Below are 17,416 nucleotides of genomic sequence, written 5' to 3'. Positions count from 1 at the left end.
GCATTCTAGAATTATTCTGTTTACATTGGCTCGTTTTGTTGGTTGGAAGTTGGATCTTGGAAGTCACTTTGGATTTGGAATCGGAGTGGGTCTTGGGTATGGCCACCGCATCTCAATCCACCTACTGCGCACGTGCTGCTCTATAATTTCTTCTCTAGATGGAGGTAGAGGTGTTGGCCGTAACCAAGACTATCTCCTGTAATATTTTCATCAACAAGAACAAGGATAATCATCAACAAGAACAAGGATAATCAAGCACAAAATCACACATTGTAGCTCCAACAGGTCGGAATTTCCAACTTGGAACTGCAGCAGGCCATTCTGTCTAGGGTGTTGATAGCTCAAGTTGGCTGTGGATGTTTGTATCGAGTCTATTGACACCATTTTCATTGTTTGGCGAAAATACAAGAATACATTCAGTTTCAACAAATGCAGAACACAGAGTTTATCATCAATAATAAAGCTAAAAGAAGCTGATTTCCAAGTCACTACTTGCAAACAGGTACAAATCTCTATTCAACATGTTTATAAGTGAGCGGGAAAGGTCTGATGTTTAACTCGAAGAGCTTATGTGATTTTTTTCCTTTTCCCCTTTTTGTTTTTCAGGTGCCAGGGTCAGGAAAAGTCAATTCTAGTCTTCTCCACCATTTCCGCCGTCTCCATCCAATTGCTTTTGCTTCTCTTGTTCCCCTGCTAAAACAAAAAAATACAAAAAGAAAGAGAAAACCAGTTATTAAGCAGTTGATTCTCATTGTCACAGGAGATAGATTAATTAAAGTGTAAAGTGATGCAGTTCCTTGAAACCTTCAAACCAATTTCCTAACCAAATGCAATGTTAGCCTCTTTACATTGTAAGCCAAGCACGTCAAGGAAAAGACTTGATCTTTTTAATGCAGAGGCCGAACTGGGGCCCCAGTTATGGTTCTGAAACTATTTACTTCTCTAGACAATGCAACTGAATATCCAATGGGACACCATGTGAGATTGATATATTTCCCAGTAGGGGAAGCATGACTTTAATAATGGCGAGGAAAGTAACAATACAAGCTACGGACATACAGCTCAATATCAGGAAAGACGAAAAGAAATATGAAGAGATCAACTGCTTTATTTCTGAAAACAACAATACGGTAATGGTGATTGAAACTTATGGCACGCCTTCTAACGAATCAATTTAAGAAAATATTTCATGATGTTCATTCTTTTAAATTTTCTATGGAGGGTGATGGTGAAAATGGTAATTACATACCCATAAGTTTAAGCATTGCCTTTTGGGTTTGCTTTTCAAGCTTATCAAGCCTCTTCTGCACATCCCTGCGAAGTTCCCAGTTTGGATTTTTTAGGAGCAATATTCACAAATGTGTCCTGAACGTTGATCCAGAATTAGCACAAGTAAGATAAGGAACAATCCCTTTGAAAAGCACAGATGCTAGTGATTAATGAATAAGAGAGTGGGCCTATTCAAAAGTAATCAAGCACCTCTTTCTTCTCTGATAGAGGAGGTACTGCTGCAACAGGGTCTTCAAACTTTGGCAGCACCGGTGGAACAAGCTTTCCCCCCTGAAGCTGCTTATCATGAGGAACATAATTTCGGAATTTCATGTTGGTATTACTGCACAAACTTACAGTTTAAGGTTAAGGCAGCCATTTTTTCCGGGTCCTATAAATTTAAAGGCCATGAAGAACAGACAACCTATGTATCATAATAAGTAATGATATAATGGAAAACATCCTGACCAAGCCTTCTACTATAAATCAACTATCTCACTAAGCTAAACAAATACAACCATGAAATGAATTCAAATGCTACTATAAGTGAAGACATAGACTATGAAAAAAAATGGAAGCAGAAGTCTCATATGTGTATGGTACGACAGTATCTACTTCCCAACCTTCATTCAGCTACTCCTTTTGGGGATTATTCAGGTTTACTCTTGTCCTCACCCTAAAGATCTTGTCCTCACGATGAAACCACATAATCCATAGTTATGTTATCCCCAAAAAAACCCATAATCACATGCATACCTCATGCTCGTCGAGATACATGAAATATTAAATGCAAACAAAACCGTTTAGTATCATCTCAACTGACACATGCGTATGAAATATAAATCCAGAGCGAGTAGGGATTGCAAACATAATGGGTAAAATTACCAAATAACGTTCACATTATCAACCCACAAACTTGTGAATTTAAAATTAATACAATACTTGAATAAGACTATTGAGAAAATGGAGGATAGGTAAGGGATACTAACATACAAAACATGAATAGGATCTACTCACGCTTCGTCACTAATTGCATTGTTTTCATTAGTGTTATCGTGAACTTGAGCGGAATCCTCATCTGGAGTGTTTAACAGTTCCTGAGCAGCTTTAAGAGCTCTTAGCCTCTCTTGACGCGCTGCAAGTACTTGTTCAACGGAGTCCTCTTCAACGGCCATTGCTTCACCCATAGCAGATGAAATGACATTATAATGAATATATATTTTGGCTTAGCACGAAAGAAATTAAAAAAAAAATTCAGAGGATTGTTATAATTTACACCAGATTATCCTATCCAGCACGATATTTAATCTTTAATCTGTAACCTTTAATATTTAATCAAAAGGGGTATTAATTGCAGGTTAAGCCCAAAAGATGTGAAAGAAGTAATTTGCAATAACAACAACTGGCTAAATCAAAAGCCCTAGGCTGGGTTGGTTGGGCAGAAAAAATGAAGAATAAAACAGAAGAGAAACATCAGCAGCAGCAGAAATAATAAAAATAAATAAACAAATAGTTGAGGAAAAGTAGCGAGAAGAAGAAGATGGAATACCGGAGAAGACGAAGAGAAGGCCCCGGACCCGTCGTCTGCGGCGCTGCAATGCACTGTTAACACTGTCACTGTGGAATGGAATGGTAGAATTGACAATTTGAGAGGGAGGAGGAGAAACAAAAGAGGTGGAAACTGGAATAGAAGGACACAGCCGACCACAGGACAGCATTGACATCAATGGGCTTCTTTTCGTGTTGCATGAGTTGGTCCAAGTGAGATAAATGGGCTTTTAGTGAGCCGAGCCACAGTATATAAAAGGCGTTGGGCCTGCCGTGCGTGCCTCATATGTATATATAGAGTATCTTCTTTCCTTGTTGGAGTACTCTGTCGAGCAAAAATGGAAGTCGGAAGAAAGGAAGTGATTGATGGACCAGGGGCAGAAGCAGAAGCAGACGCAGATGCATATACATATGCAGCACCACAAGCAGCAGTGGAATTGGAATTGGCAAGGAAGAGATGCAGATTTGTGATAGGGCGGATAGAGGGATTGCCAGCTCCTACCAACATCAAACGCACTCTTCTCAAACTGGTTCACTCCGAACTCACTTTTCTCTCCCGCTCCTCCTCCGCCGCCTCCTCCTCCACTTCTTCAACTCCCCTCACCAACATCAAGAGGTTTGCACTGAATTGCTTGCCCATTCATTCTCACATCATCTCATTCTATTATAATGAAATTCGAAATGTATCGTCTGAATCAATGAAATTCGAAAAACAAACAAACAAATAATTATCATCTGGTTTGCTTTTCATTTCTTTACTTGTTTATGCATGAGTTGAGTTTTTTTTTATTGAGTTTTTTATGGCATGGCATCTAATTCTATTTAGTCTCCAAATAATCTGAACCCACTTAGCTGCTTAATGATTTTATCGTGGAAATATATCGACTGAAAAGTAAACAAACGAATAATTGTCATCTCCTTTGCCTTTCATTACTTGTGAACTGGAATGGAATGGAGTGATTGTGATTGTGGGGTGTCTGTCTTGTATTTGACGGGTATCTTTTTTGTTAATTTCAACTGTAATTTTGGCAGTGTCAATGTCGGACACATTGAGGCAGTTGTTCACATTCTCCGGCAGCCTTTCATTACTGGGGTTTCTCGCGTTTGCAAGCCAATCCCTTTCTCAACCTTAGCCCCAATTGCACAGCAAACCGACCCTTGTGTCAACCACAAACACGTCCATGTTGATATAGTTTGCACACTCCATAGGAACCCTGTCTGGATTGTTGTCTTCGACAGGAACCCTAAATACATTACTTGGACTGGCTTCCGATCCCCTTCCCATCATAAGAGTAGGGGCTTAAAATTGCGTATTCAGCAACTCACTGCTGCTGCCCGCTCTGCTGTGGCACTCAAACCTTCCTCGATTATTCTATTCTTCTCATACCGAAACGGTCTTAGCAGCGTTATTTGTGATAGACTAAAAGAGGAGTTTGGGGCAACTGAGTTTCGATTGGATTTTCCTATTTTAGACTTTGATTTTGATTTATCCGACGAACCTGGTGACTGGACTAATGTACTTGCCGCAAGAACTTTTCAACAGGCTTGTGTATTTGAAATAAAGGTTAATGATCCAAGGGACACTGTTTTCAGTTCAGAATCTGATGTCAAGGACTCATGCCTGGGAGAAGCGGCTGTGGAGACGTACCAGGATCCGTCTGTCCCTTTGAAGCACACTCAAATTTTCCCTGTTTTCTCTTCTCTGATTTCAAGAATGGGAATTCACTCATTGGATGCAAAAAATGTGGAATCTGTGAAACTGGGGCGTATTCTGGGTGATGGTGAACTTATTAACTTTGATACAACTGCTTTGATTGCTCTTATATCGGGTATTAGTAATGGTGGTACAGACAAGCTTTTGGCTACTCCAGAAAGTGAATTGAGGCAGCGGTTTAAGGGTAACTACGAGTTTGTGATTCAACAGGTTAGTTCTTCATTCTAGTTTTGTGTTTCCCGTCCCATTGTCTTGGAAATCTTTTGGTGTTACAGCGGGACATAGCCATATTGAAGGATTGAATTATGAACTCAAAAAGTAGTTAGTTTTAGGGTTAGCGTGTCTGTTGGCTCTGTGGTATTCTTCTGTGAATGGTTAGTTTTACTTTTAAGATTTAAAATATCTTGAGAAATCCTTTCAATGCTGGCTGTTCAAGTTTATTGTCTTACAGTGTGGCAGATACTTAATAAACACAAACACAAACGGATTGGTTCGGTAGATCATTGGCAGTCCGTTAAAATGACAACCTATAAGATTTTAACCACTGTTACTCTGTACATTGAACTTCTTATTATATTTATTTATCTTTTCCTTAAATATTTCTTATGGTATTTGCTATCATGCTGACTCATAAAGTTTGTTTATATGCCTCATCAACCATTTTTTCGTTCTGGGAACTAAATAAAATTATCCACCTTTCACAAGAATTATGTTACATTAACATCCAATCCAGGTTAAGGTTTCTTGATATCCTGCCAGGTGATGTCTGAGATTCAGAATCCAATTCTTGTTGAACTTGGTCGCGCAATGTCTGGAAAGAGAGGCATAATCTGTGAAAGTGTCCTTTTGGAGTTCAAAGAGTTAGCATTGATCTGTGGTGGGCCCAATGAGAACTTGAGAGCTAGCCATTTGCTAAAGTATCTTACGTGAGTTTTCCTACCAGTTTTTTGTTACTTCTTTAAACATTTTTTTGTGTCTGCCCCAATTTCAAAAGAATATAAACACTGACATTATAGAAAAAACTAAGGGTCCATTTGATAACAAGTTCTTTTTTGTTTTTTTAGTTTTTAGTTTTCATTTTTGTGCTGGAGATAGAAGAAAAACACTGACATTATAGAAAAAACTAAGGGTCCATTTAATAACAACTTCTTTTTTGTTTTTTAAGGTTTTACTTTTCATTTTTGTGTTGGAGATAGAAGAAAAACATGGGAGAAAGAGCGATAAAGAAGAGTGGAGGAAGGATGCCGGAAGAGATGTAGCAGAAATGTATAAGGAAAAGTACACAAAATGAAAACTAAAAACCAAAAACTGTTTTAAGTATTAACAGTCTCGGTTGTATTACAATAACAAAGAGAAAACAAAGAAGAAAAGAAAGGAAGAAGAAGGAAGAAGAACGACACAGTGAAAACTAAGAGAAAATCTGAATATTCTTTTGATTACTTGATAATCCCTCACAGTCTCACATTCTCTTCTTTTATACAAGAGTAACCACCCTTCTACAATCTTAGCTGACTAGGATTAGCTAGCCAATCTTATCCCAACAGATCCTAACCATTTAACAGATTCTAACAACGTTTATGATGACATGGCACTTCATATTTTTAAGTCAATATAGGTCAACATTAAGTTGTTTTTCCTTATATAATTGGCTTCGGCCTGCGGAATGCTTCAACTTAATTGGTGAGTTAACCTTGGGTGTATGATTTAGGTCATTGCACATACGAGGAACTTCGTAGATTGCATTTGGAGGATGATGCATGAAATAGACTTACATATTGGCTTCCGAGGTTGGTAAAGCCTATCTAGATTCTAGTGCCCTCAGTCTAGGACATTAAACATATTTTGAGGTTATTTATTTATTTAGGAAATGAAAATTTATAGAAAGAAGGAAACGAGCACTGCACATTTGTTATAACCAACCAACCCTGGTCTGCATTGAGGTTCAAACTGACTTGTATGGACGTTGGTACGATAGGTTTGATGATTTGGTCCTTTATTATCTATAGGGTCTGTATCTGGTTAATCATTTCCCTTTTGTTGGTATTATCATGCGCTAATAACCTTTAGGACTGGTGCAGGGTTGTTCCTGATAGTCCCTCTGAACGCATGATGAGCCTTCCAACCACTAGAAAACTGGCTTTGAAGAATAAGGTTGTTTTTGGTACTGGTGATTCCTGGTGTGCTCCAACTGTAACGGCAAATATGGCATTTGTTAGAGCAATTTCACAAACTGGGATGTCCTTGTTTACGATTGAGCACAGACCTCGGGCTTTGACTGGTGATTAGGTCTTGTATATTGTCCTGATATTTAGAAGTCAAACATGCTTCCATGGATGGCAATGAGAGGTATTGTTAATCCACTTTATAAATTGAAGTGGTTGGGTCTGTATCACATAAGATGCACCCAGAATGACTGGAACGTACAGGTGACAAAATCCATCAGGTGTTCTGGTTAGTTCAAGTTGAAACTGATCCTGCAGGTCAGTTCAAGTTGAAACTGATTCTGATTATGTGATGCACTCTGCTCGTAGACCCTTCTAGTTATATATTTTTAACTATTGTAGGACACATGACATGACATTTTATCGATAGGCATAACACTCTATGTAGATCTGTACACCATTACATATAAAATATTTTATACCTTTAGCATCACTTGTGATTTTGTCTCGTGCGCGCTCAATTGCTGTGGTTTTTATTTCCGTCACAACTCAATTGCTGCGTTTACTACGAGAGAAAACGACAACTGCATTGATGGAAATACATATGGAAAGAAAGAAAGAAAGAAAGAAAGAAAGAAAGAAGAGAGAAATGCAACAGATAAAAAACAAATAAATAAATAAACAGCTCCCATATCCCCTATATTGCAGATGTATTGCAAGATTAATTCAAAGTTTCATTCTGAATATACAATTATTAGCTTTAATGCTAATCAAATTGTTAGCAGTTAAGCTATCTACCACCAACAAGCATTTCCCCAAGATGGTCACCTTCCTGAGCTTCAATTTCCTGGGTTTTATTGCCACGGGTTCGTTAAGCTTTAGATCCAAGGGGATGCTTCCGGTTTGTTGTTGCTGTTGCAGTGTATTCATCAAAGTGCTTCCATATTGCGTTTGGCCAGTCAAGGCTACATTGAGTAGAGTATTGTTCTGATGAGCTTGGTAAAACTTTGGTAGCGTCCCTTGATAAAGCTTCGTGTTTGTATACCACACACTCAACCGGCCACCATTCTCGTAGTAAATTCCGATCACTTGTTTGGGTAATTGGCTGTTATTTGACGTTGAATTGAGCATATAAGGTCAAGTCCAAATTGTGCCTTAAGTCGCTAATCTTCAAGCTATCATCCGAGTAATTAGGAAGTTTAGGGTGGAAGATGAGATAAGGGAGCAGAGTGATTTTCGCCTGAACCAGAAGGCAGAAGCAGCTTTGTTTTCTCTGTCGCTTTCTCTCTCTGTAGTTGATGATGATGATGAACTGTGTCCATGTGCAGTAGCACCAACGGAGGCATAGGTGGTGCCTCCACATCTCCAGCAGGATGAACACCAACTCTCTGGTGATCAGCCATCTCTATTGTTAATTAACTTTCCTTCATGTCTACGTTTCCATTCCGTGTATATAAATAAGCATGTAGGTTTCCTAACGTTTGCGTATGGTCCTCCGGCCTTTCTTAATAATATTCCTACGACTTTTTTGGGAGAAAAAAGGTTTGATCACAGATCACCCCCTCACCTACTCAAAACGACAGACATATCGCAATTTATACTTACAGCACCAAGTGTGTATAAAGTATGTGCTGTGGTTCAGCTAATCAAGTTAATAAGCATTCAAATGCGAATAATACCTTGGTTGCCTTCATCCCTTGTCAGTTACAAATTCAAAATAGCATTCCTAAAACCAAGTTATTTTGACGTTCAAGGTGTATAGTAGGTTAATATGTTCGTTCAATGTTTTAACAAGGGTGAAGTGTCGATTTAGTCTATGGACTATCACCTCAGTGAAAATTAGGTTCCTTGACACACCCCGACCGAGATCAGGGCATGTTGGCCGTCACGTGGAAGTGACGTAGCCATGTGCACGGTGCGGAAGCTAAATAAAATGATAATAGCAGTAGCAATACGAATAAATAAAAACTGATTTTACATATAGTAATAACAAGTGCAAAGTAAGTGCGACGCCTAGGTCAGAGCATAAAGCCTAAGCAGTCCAAATGCAAATGACGCGACAACAGTACACCCGAAGGTGGCCCTACGCTGGTGATCGTCTGTCAGAAATGCCGGAAAAGTCCTCTGGGAAACCATTGAACCTGCTAGACAACTAGAACCTGGAGGGGCGCAAAACAAAAGCGTGAGTGGGCAAAAACAAAGCTTTTCTAAAACCATTTAATAAATAAGTTCTAACCCCTCGCCGTAAAACCTGTATACTTCCCAGAAACCATATATACGTATATATATACCAATCATGCTCAAGAATATGCCATGCCAAAATCTCACAATGAAATGCAAGTGCCCAGGTATAAATCATATCAATAGCATGTAATCTGGCAGCCGGAGTCACCTAACGTGACCTGTACGGCTGCATCTAGAGCTCAAATCTCAATATCAATAGCTAGACCTGCACACGAGTCGGAACCACCTATAGTGGTCTGTACGACAAGACTGGGTGTAACATATAAACGCTCTAGTGCTACGATCACATGAAGGCTGGGCGAGTAATCGCGGGTCACCTACGAGTCGGAACCACCTAAAGTGGTCTGTACGATAGGACTGTGCACCTAACTTGGATCCAAGCTGAGCGTGTGGTGCGGGAGGTGAACATCACGTGAAGGACTGTGCCCTACTCTGGGCGAGAGCACTAACACCGGGGGTGCAGGTTATGAGCTCTCTAAACTTCTCGAATCACTACTGAATATAAACATGAATAACACTTACCTGGCACTTACCTGTGCGTCCACAACACCAATACACACCTATATATGCCAATGCAAGTAATTATGCATAACCAACGGCAATATAAAATATGGCATATAACTATTAAACATTTAAATCAATTTCTGGGAAAATATAAGTATATAGGTATATACGGAAAACCAAAAGCCCACTCACTGGTATGTGGAAGGGTCGTAGCCCCCCTGCCTCGAGTGACCACGCTCGTCCTCGGGATAGGTATCACCTATATGCGAAACAACTACAAAAACGTTAATTTTAAAGTACATAACCAAACCTTTCGTAATAACTTCTCATACAATGCTCAAATGGGGCAATTGAATATACCAACGTGCTTTACTCAACCTCAGGAACATCCCCATATTTTAAAAATAATTTTCCTCCGTCGCACACGCCCCCACGCGCCGGCCAAGGCACGGCCACACGCGTCGGCCACGCGCAGGCACGTGCCTGGCACGCTAACGGCGTCAACTGACGCCGTAGGGAATATTCCGTCAGTTTTAACAGATTCCGTCAACGGCGTCAGGAATATTCCGTCGTCTTCTCCGGCGCCGGAAAATCGGGAATTTTTCAAACGTTGATATCTTCTTCGTTTTTCATCCAAATTTCACAAAATTGGTACCAAAATGAAGCTTGGAACTAGAGGAACACAATTATACTACTTTCAAGGGTTAAAAACCACGAAATCTCACCTGAAAATTCAACCCAACTCCGGCCAACTTCGACACTAGTGATCCCGACGTCCAAATCCTTCAAACGAACCACCCCGAGCCTCCTAGGGACCTCACCAAGCTACCTACAAGCTTGAAATTCCCTAAAACGTGAGAAATCACGTGTGCATGAACAGTACTCGAAATCGGACATCGTGGATTCGACGTGAAAACGATGGTGTTCTTACCTGAAAATGGTATGGTTGGACTCCTACAAGCCTCACGAGCTCGAATATGTGCTTGGATTCCACGATCTGTGAAGGTTTGATGGGTTTGGGTGTATGTCTGTACGTTTCAAGGGTAATGGGCACGGGTAGGATGCAGGGCAGGGGAAAAAAGGGTGTGGGTGTGTTGGAGTATGTGTGTGGCTCAAAACATGCCAACAAAACCCGAAAACATAACGCAAAATGTAAAGAAATCGAACGAGGGGCAAATTCGTCTTTTCACGTTACGTTTTTAGAATTTCTCGGGACGGGCTGTCACATTCCTGAATTATTTTTAGGGATAAAATAAGTCCCTAAATTCATAAAAATTGCTAATTTCATTCCTACTATTATATTCAAAGCTATTTTATTCAATTTTTCGTCAACTTAAGTCACTTAACACAAGTATAATACCATCATTTTCTCGTTTATAAGCCCTTAACATTTCATATAGGTTGCAAATTAACGTCTAATTTAGCCTCAAAAGTTAACTTACAATATTTCTTTATGAAAAACTACCAATTTATCCTCCAAAGTTAACTCCGTACACAATTTATTTATGAAAAACTACCAATCTACCCCCAAATGCGTATCACATGCAAGTAACGTGACGGATAATTGAATATAGTAGCTTTGAATATAATATTAGGGATGTAATTGACAAATTTTTATAATTTAAGGATTGATTTTTTTTGAAAAAATAGAGATACAATGATTGACAAAGATGCAAGGATTGACAAGCGTCGAAACTCAACAGACAAATTAGAATTCACCCACAAAATAGAAAACTCTAAATTTGGTTGATAATAATATGACATAATCTGAATTACAACTCTAATAAGCCAAGCCTTTATATAGACATCAAACTCTAATTCCACTACTAGGACATGTAAATCTAGTAAATAAACGAAACACAAAGGAAAACTAATAAATTCTTATAAAACAGGAAAAGACAAAATTAAGCTACTAGCAAATATGCAACAATGACTTGTTGCTTTTTCCTTTGCTAAAAACCAATGTTTTCTCAATTTTGCACTATTATTTCTTATTTTGTACGACTTTTGTTTCTATGATTCTCTCCACTTTGATCGACCCCTATTTTCCTACATCAATCCATCAACACAGGCAGGCTTCACATATGTATGTATCATTCAACTTTGTGCCTTTTCTTTTAGAAACTTGAAATACAAGATCAAATTCATTTCTTTTCCCCCAAGAGAAGCTTCAATTTGATTGCCACGCAACAAATGAAAGAATCTCCAATTCAGTTCTCGAGCATGAACCAAGTAATTACCGAGTAATACGGTTGGTGGATAGAAATTCTCTCTTTATGTTTGTAAATAATCTTCGACATCAACTGGATACATGGATATTGATTGGATTCTTTAAAACTAAAATTCACTAATATTGCAACAGGGAACAGTTTACAATAAAGTTTAAACAGCTGGGGGAAGGAAGGAGTGCCAGTTACTCGAGCTAGCCTTCCAACTTCCAAGGGAAAGGATTATTAATCACAGATAATTATCCTCCACGAGTAGATAAAACTTGATCAGAACAAGGATAGAACAATCAAATCTTGTTCTATCAAAGGATCAAGGTGACAAAACAAGGGAAAACTAGTTTTCCATGTGGATGACACAACGCAAACACTTGCCTTCTCGCATGAGATTGAAAGCTTTATTCACATCTTCAAACGGCAGGTTATGTGTTATGTACTCATCAACTTGGATTTCCTGCTTTTTCCAATTAACAAAACATACGTTTTATAATTATTAGGCTCTGTGTACTTTTTGTTAATTCAAAAATTCTTCAAGCAAAATCTTTGTCATAAAAAGAAGGCCAAACTGGAAGGCTTCAATATTATTATTTTGACATACTAAAAATGCTTCGGAAACTTCAACAGTTATTCAATTTCTATTTGCTCATATAAAAGGAAATGTTTCCGTGATCACGTTGAATCATCGAGACATTAGACATTTATCAAACTAAGACATGCTGAAGTGTTAACAAGATCTCTATTGCTTAGACATCCCCCCTGTCGCATTTTCTGGTAAGTACCAGAATGCTAGGACCGAAGATGGTCTGTAGATTACCTAACTACATGAGGACAGAATGAATTCTACCATAATGAAAGGTAAAAGGACACTTCATATTAGATGATATATCTTTCTTGAAGCTTCAGTGGAATTTTGGTTAGTTCAATTACCTTTTTCGTGTACATTTCTACTAAGGAAGGGAGATCAGTTTTAGGTTTCCATCCTCCAAATAGCGATCCCTTCAATGTTCTTCCAGTAAGAAATGCTCCATAATGAGCTGTTATTTCGGGCTTCACTTTTGGCACACCAAGTGTAACTGTCAAACCCCATCCCTTCAAGCAAACGGCATATAAAAATGAGGCCAAGTTGAATGAATAGAACTTCATCAATTTACACACAAAATTAAATATGAGATATGCTTAAAAAGAAAATCAAACCCTGAGATATCAGAAACTTACATCGCAACATGCCTGCAATGCAGTAGTTACCATCCCAGTGTCACCTATACATTCAAATGAGTAATCTGCTCCACCGCCTGTCAGATGCTTAATAACCTGAAAGAAAGTTAGCTCACATTTTAGTTTCAAGACAAATGATATTCAAGTTGATCCATTATCGTTCCTTACTCACTGTAGAATTCCAATCACCTCATTCAATCTACCACCAAGCTCCAACCATCGGTCACGCTGACTATTTAATTATTATTATTATTATTATTTTCTTTGATAATAAGTTTAAATTGGGGGAGGGTGATCCATCTGGACCATATGGTTTAGTCAGAATTACCTGTTGAATAGGTTCTTTGCTGTCATTTGGGTTGATAAATTCTGTAATTCCAAAAGCTTTAGCTGTGTGTACCAGTAGGAGCATCATTATCTAACATATAACTCCAGAGTCCAGATAGAAGAAACACATATCTCTCAAAATGTACCATTTTCACCCTTTTCAGGATTAGTGTCAACACCAATTATTTGAGATGCTCCCCTAAGCTTTGCACCCTGTGAAACCTATCACACATGAAACCATTATTGTTCGAATTATATGCTGCATTGCTGCTGCTGTCATTTTTGCAAGGCCTACTGTAACGATAAAGGTAAACCTGTACTTACAGAAAGGCCTACTGTCCCAAGACCGAATATCACCACACTTGATCCATTAGATATATCAGCAATGTTCCAAGCTGCACCCAAGCCTAAAAATTTGTATCCATACATAACATATGTTAGATATGCTTTTCCTTGACCAAGAATTGTCATTACCATTACGCATACAGCCTACATAGACGTCCATGTAGCGGTGTCTGTGGGGTATCATAAACTGAAATTGCATTCCTCTACCAAACCTTAAACCCTCTGAGCTATATACGTATACATACATCATGTGTATGTATGTATCATGCGATCTCATGGCAGTATCAGCAAGACTTTAAACTCTACCTGCAGCTACTCCACAACTGAGAAGGCATACTTTCTCCAGAGGCACAAATGAGCTGATTTTGACAGCACATCCTGAGTGCACCACAGTATATTCGCTAAAACTTGAAACTGCACAATAATGGTAAACGGGCTCCCCAGTGGCATTTATAGAGAAGCGTGTCCTCTGATCGCAGTGCATTACGCCTCTCCTTTCAAGCCCCAGGAGATGACAGATGTTAGTTTTACCCGATGCGCATTGCCTGCATTTCCCGCATTCCCCAATGAACACTGTTAGCACATGGTCCCCTTGAGTAAATTCATTCACTCCCTCCCCAACACTCTCGACAATCCTGCAATAATATTGCTATTGGTTAGGTTAGTACCTAATATCACCATATTCCATGTTCATATAATATATATATAAGTAGATGGAATAGAAAATACAAAAAAAATATACCCCGTTGCTTCATGGCCAAATATCCGAGGAAAGATAGCCTGCATTTAAAATTACAGAAATAAATGCGAGCAGGTCAACAAAAAAATTGAAGAATTAGAAAAAGAAGAAGAAATACCTGAGACTCCCAGGCAGAGAGGTCACTACGACAGAGAGAGGTGCAGACAACTTTGATCCTTATCTCCATTGGCTGAGGTGGATTCACATTCACTTGCTCTATCACCAAAGGCTGTCCAGCTCCCCACGCCACCGCCGCTGCTTTTACATTTTCGTTTGGATTTGGATTTGGATTTTCACAAGACATAACACATGAGTAAGTATTTTGGTATTTGATTTTAGTTGTAGAAATTAAGAAACATATAATGCATACCTTTGCAGGTGATGACATCGACATCTTCGACATCATGGACATGGGGTTGTGCTTGTCTTATGGAAGTGGAAGAAGGCAATGACATCTGCTCAACTCAAAGTTTTTCTCTCAATCTGCAATCAACAACAAGCAAGCGTAGACGAGGTTGGAGGAGTCGGTAGTTGAGGTTAAGCACTTGCCTTTGATGGCTCAAAGCGTGGGGTGGTTGGTAAAGAAGGGTCTCCTCACCTAACCACACACCCAGACCCTTGTTGTTTTTCTTTTGTTTTTCAGAAAGTTGGAGTATTAATTGGTTATTAAATTTTAGCCGAATTGCTACTTTGGTTTATGAACTAAAAATTAGATGGATCTCACAATTAATTGATATAATTTACTTTGATCAAACTCAACACTTTCTGTAACAACTGTAATGTAAAAATCAAGGGTAATTTCTATATACTTGCTTCCTATGTATAGAAATCAAGCTCATAAGAACCAGTGTGAAAGGTAGCAGTGAAAGAGAATTTATTTTATACAACTAATATTGTGGAAGATGGTATCAAAAAGACCTCAAATGTGGAGGTGAACACCTATTGAATTACAAGCCCTTGCAAATAGTCCGGAGATTTTTCATTGTGCTCAAGACAAGTGGTGGTATGCCACATGTTAGTATTTAAATGAGGGAATTTTATTTTTCAAGTGTTCCTCTACTTGTATAATAACATATGACGTATGTGCTCGTGTTTCAAACATACTGAAAAATCTCTCCAATAGACAATAACATACGTGGTTGGAGTATGATTTTCTCCCCTCCTAATCTCTCTCCCCTTTCCTCCCCTTCTATTTAAACGATTACGGTTAAGCCACGTCAACAATTTTGTATTGTTTTATTTATAGAGAGATAAAGACAAAAAGGAAAGCGTGAGAAGAGGGGAGGGAAGGGAAGGGGATTAGAGCATCTCGAGTGAAGGGCTCTATATGGGGCTGAAAACGGTTGTCTGCCGCCTTTCCTTCCCATATGCCCGAGATGGCCTTATGGGTAGCAGCCTCCCACAGAGATGGCTTTGTGGTCAACTTCTATTCTGCAAAGTAGTGGATATAGCCTATTTTAGGGTCCCAAGGAATCTTTGGGGCCTTATAAAAGAATTTCTCCCAATAAGAGGCTATTTACTTTCGGGCACTATATGGGGCTATATATATTTATTTATGTAGTAATTTGATTACGCGATAATTTTTTTTTTTTGTTAACTTTTCTTAATTCGATTTTTGGACATGTTATCTCAAAGAAAATTTATGAACATTTCAACCTAAAAAAATTCAACTTCTGACAAAGTTAGATTTCATCACGTATGAACAGTCGTATTATGTTATCTTAACTCAATCTTATTTGTTGATTTGTTTCTCTAAAGTCAGACAAGATAAGATTTTATCTCGTAACTAAATTGTAATGCCCTTGCACTTTAGGTATGTTTTTGGTTTAGGTCTCCAAATTTCCAATGTCATTTCAATATGTAGTGTTTTTATTTGGAAATTAATAAAAGTAAGCCCTTTTAGTAGAATATCTTATATCGTTTTATGTTTTAAGCATTAAACATACAAATAAAATGGAGGAGGACATTTAGAACAAAAATATGTAAAGAAAAAGAATTAAAAAAAAAGAATAAAAAGAAAGTATAATTGTATTTGCAAGGGAGGAGGGAGTGGTAAAATTTGGCTCACATGAGTAACTACTTTTTTCGTGAGATCCATTGTTTTTTTAGGCTAGATATAGCCTAATTTTTTGCTACCCAAGGAAGGAAGTTACTAACCCAAGTGGTGGATTTAGCCCTATTTCCCATCTCATTGAGGATGAAATTTATCATTAAAGCTTCAACTGTAGTAGTTGTAGCTTCATAGAGGATAAAGTCTTTATTGGAGATGCACCTACGAGGAGAGAGAATCCCACTCTTAAATTTAAGGGTAAATTACATAAAATTACCTCAACTATTGGGTCAGTCACAGTTTCATACCCCATCTTTAAAAAATTTTAATGTCATACCTCATCTACGAATTTGTTACAATTTCATACCTTCCGTCAGTTTGTCTGTGAAGTCTTTCGTTAAATAGTGATGTGGCTTGAGACGGGGCCTACTCTCTATTAAAAAATTAATAAAAAAAATAAAAAAAATGAATTAAATATTAAAAACTAAAAAAATAAAATAATTTAATAATTTTTTTTTGCATGGGGGACCCACCCCTTATCCCCTTCACCTTTTCTTCCCCCTCCTGTCTTCCCTAAACCCAAAACCAGATCCCACCTCGCTTCCGTCTTCTCTGTGCCGATCATTACCACCATTCTCCCTTAGACTTCCCCTGCTGCTTCTCCGACTTTGCTAACCACCTTCAGCTATCACTCAACCACCTCACCCGTCTTTTCTCGCACTCATTCTTCTGCAGCTTCAGGGAGATGTCGCGGACTGGGCCTTTCTGGATCCGCTTCATCAGGTGGGTGGAGAATTGGGCGATCTTGTTGTGGAGGCGTTTGGAGGGGATGATGGTAACTTCCTCGAGGATTTTCTTGTTAGTGTGGAAGTGCAGGGTCATGCGAGAGTAGTAGCGCTCGATCAACTGGGGGGAGGATTTCTTCACTGTTTTTGGCTGGATGTGACCTATGATGATGAATTTGCGTGGAAGAGATGGGAGGTGATGACGCTGGTATGTGCGTCTGTGTGTGAGGAGAGGGTATGACCCACTCCTTATCCCCTCACCCTTTTTCCTCTCTCCCGTCTGGAACAA

General features: G+C 38.7%; 2 protein-coding genes and 2 pseudogenes across 7 annotated transcripts; 1 reads left to right on the top strand and 3 right to left on the bottom strand.

Moving 5' to 3' along the window:
- Positions 1 to 359: 359 nt before the first annotated feature.
- LOC137724318 (uncharacterized) lies at positions 360 to 2,976 on the bottom strand (annotated as a pseudogene). The gene is made up of 5 exons (XR_015955517.1): positions 2,820 to 2,976; positions 2,287 to 2,453; positions 1,480 to 1,612; positions 1,250 to 1,365; positions 360 to 690 (listed from the first exon to the last, which is right to left on the bottom strand). The product of XR_015955517.1 is annotated as an uncharacterized LOC137724318 (transcript).
- Positions 2,977 to 3,106: 130 nt separating this feature from the next.
- On the top strand, positions 3,107 to 7,186 carry LOC137724313 (uncharacterized). Of its 4 annotated transcripts, XR_015955516.1 has the most exons (5): positions 3,107 to 3,433; positions 3,850 to 4,741; positions 5,291 to 5,457; positions 6,240 to 6,318; positions 6,610 to 7,186. XR_015955516.1 is itself a non-coding variant. In XM_068463055.2 (4 exons), the coding sequence occupies exons 1-4, from the start codon at positions 3,156 to 3,158 to the stop codon at positions 6,815 to 6,817; spliced, it is 1,545 nt and encodes a 514-aa protein (XP_068319156.2). In that variant the 5' UTR covers positions 3,107 to 3,155; the 3' UTR covers positions 6,818 to 7,186. The 4 variants fall into 4 exon arrangements, 3 of the variants coding, with proteins under 3 accessions (XP_068319156.2, XP_088539902.1, XP_088539903.1); XM_068463055.2 differs by lacking the exon at positions 6,240 to 6,318; XM_088683776.1 differs by lacking the exons at positions 6,240 to 6,318; positions 6,610 to 7,186 and adding an exon at positions 5,697 to 5,796 and having other exon boundaries at positions 3,139 to 3,433.
- Positions 7,187 to 7,352: 166 nt separating this feature from the next.
- LOC137724301 (NDR1/HIN1-like protein 6 pseudogene) lies at positions 7,353 to 8,096 on the bottom strand (annotated as a pseudogene).
- Positions 7,385 to 14,933, bottom strand: LOC137724320 (alcohol dehydrogenase-like 6). Of its 2 annotated transcripts, XM_088683780.1 has the most exons (11): positions 14,663 to 14,933; positions 14,411 to 14,550; positions 14,296 to 14,333; positions 13,860 to 14,188; positions 13,533 to 13,615; positions 13,355 to 13,430; positions 13,210 to 13,271; positions 12,882 to 12,977; positions 12,594 to 12,755; positions 10,668 to 12,120; positions 7,385 to 8,540 (listed from the first exon to the last, which is right to left on the bottom strand). In XM_088683780.1, exons 1-10 carry the CDS (start codon positions 14,745 to 14,747, stop codon positions 12,004 to 12,006), a joined length of 1,188 nt encoding a protein of 395 aa, XP_088539906.1. In that variant the 5' UTR covers positions 14,748 to 14,933; the 3' UTR covers positions 7,385 to 8,540; positions 10,668 to 12,003. The 2 variants fall into 2 exon arrangements, with proteins under 2 accessions (XP_088539906.1, XP_088539907.1); XM_088683781.1 differs by lacking the exons at positions 7,385 to 8,540; positions 10,668 to 12,120 and having other exon boundaries at positions 12,283 to 12,755; positions 14,411 to 14,547.
- Positions 14,934 to 17,416: the final 2,483 nt, after the last annotated feature.

The sequence above is a fragment of the Pyrus communis genome, chromosome 14, assembly GCF_041283825.1.
Source record: "Pyrus communis isolate YQ-2024b chromosome 14, ASM4128382v1, whole genome shotgun sequence".
Classification (NCBI taxonomy): domain Eukaryota; kingdom Viridiplantae; phylum Streptophyta; class Magnoliopsida; order Rosales; family Rosaceae; genus Pyrus; species Pyrus communis.
This window is presented reverse-complemented; position numbering and strand designations above follow the sequence as displayed.

What these genes read in the sequence shown, in the direction of transcription:
- LOC137724313 (XM_068463055.2), top strand. Translation starts at nt 3,156, where the DNA reads ATGGAAGTCGGAAGAAAGGAAGTGATTGATGGACCAGGGGCAGAAGCA. An exon ending in CCCCTCACCAACATCAAGAG is followed by an intron (nt 3,434 to 3,849) that starts GTTTGCACTGAA and finishes TAATTTTGGCAG; the next exon opens with TGTCAATGTCGGACACATTG. An exon ending in ACGAGTTTGTGATTCAACAG is followed by an intron (nt 4,742 to 5,290) that starts GTTAGTTCTTCA and finishes ATATCCTGCCAG; the next exon opens with GTGATGTCTGAGATTCAGAA.
- LOC137724320 (XM_088683780.1), bottom strand. Translation starts at nt 14,747, where the DNA reads ATGTCATTGCCTTCTTCCACTTCCATAAGACAAGCACAACCCCATGTC. An exon ending in TTTGGCCATGAAGCAACGGG is followed by an intron (nt 14,189 to 14,295) that starts GTATATTTTTTT and finishes ATATTATTGCAG; the next exon opens with GATTGTCGAGAGTGTTGGGG. An exon ending in CAGTTGTGGAGTAGCTGCAG is followed by an intron (nt 13,616 to 13,859) that starts GTAGAGTTTAAA and finishes ACAAATTTTTAG; the next exon opens with GCTTGGGTGCAGCTTGGAAC.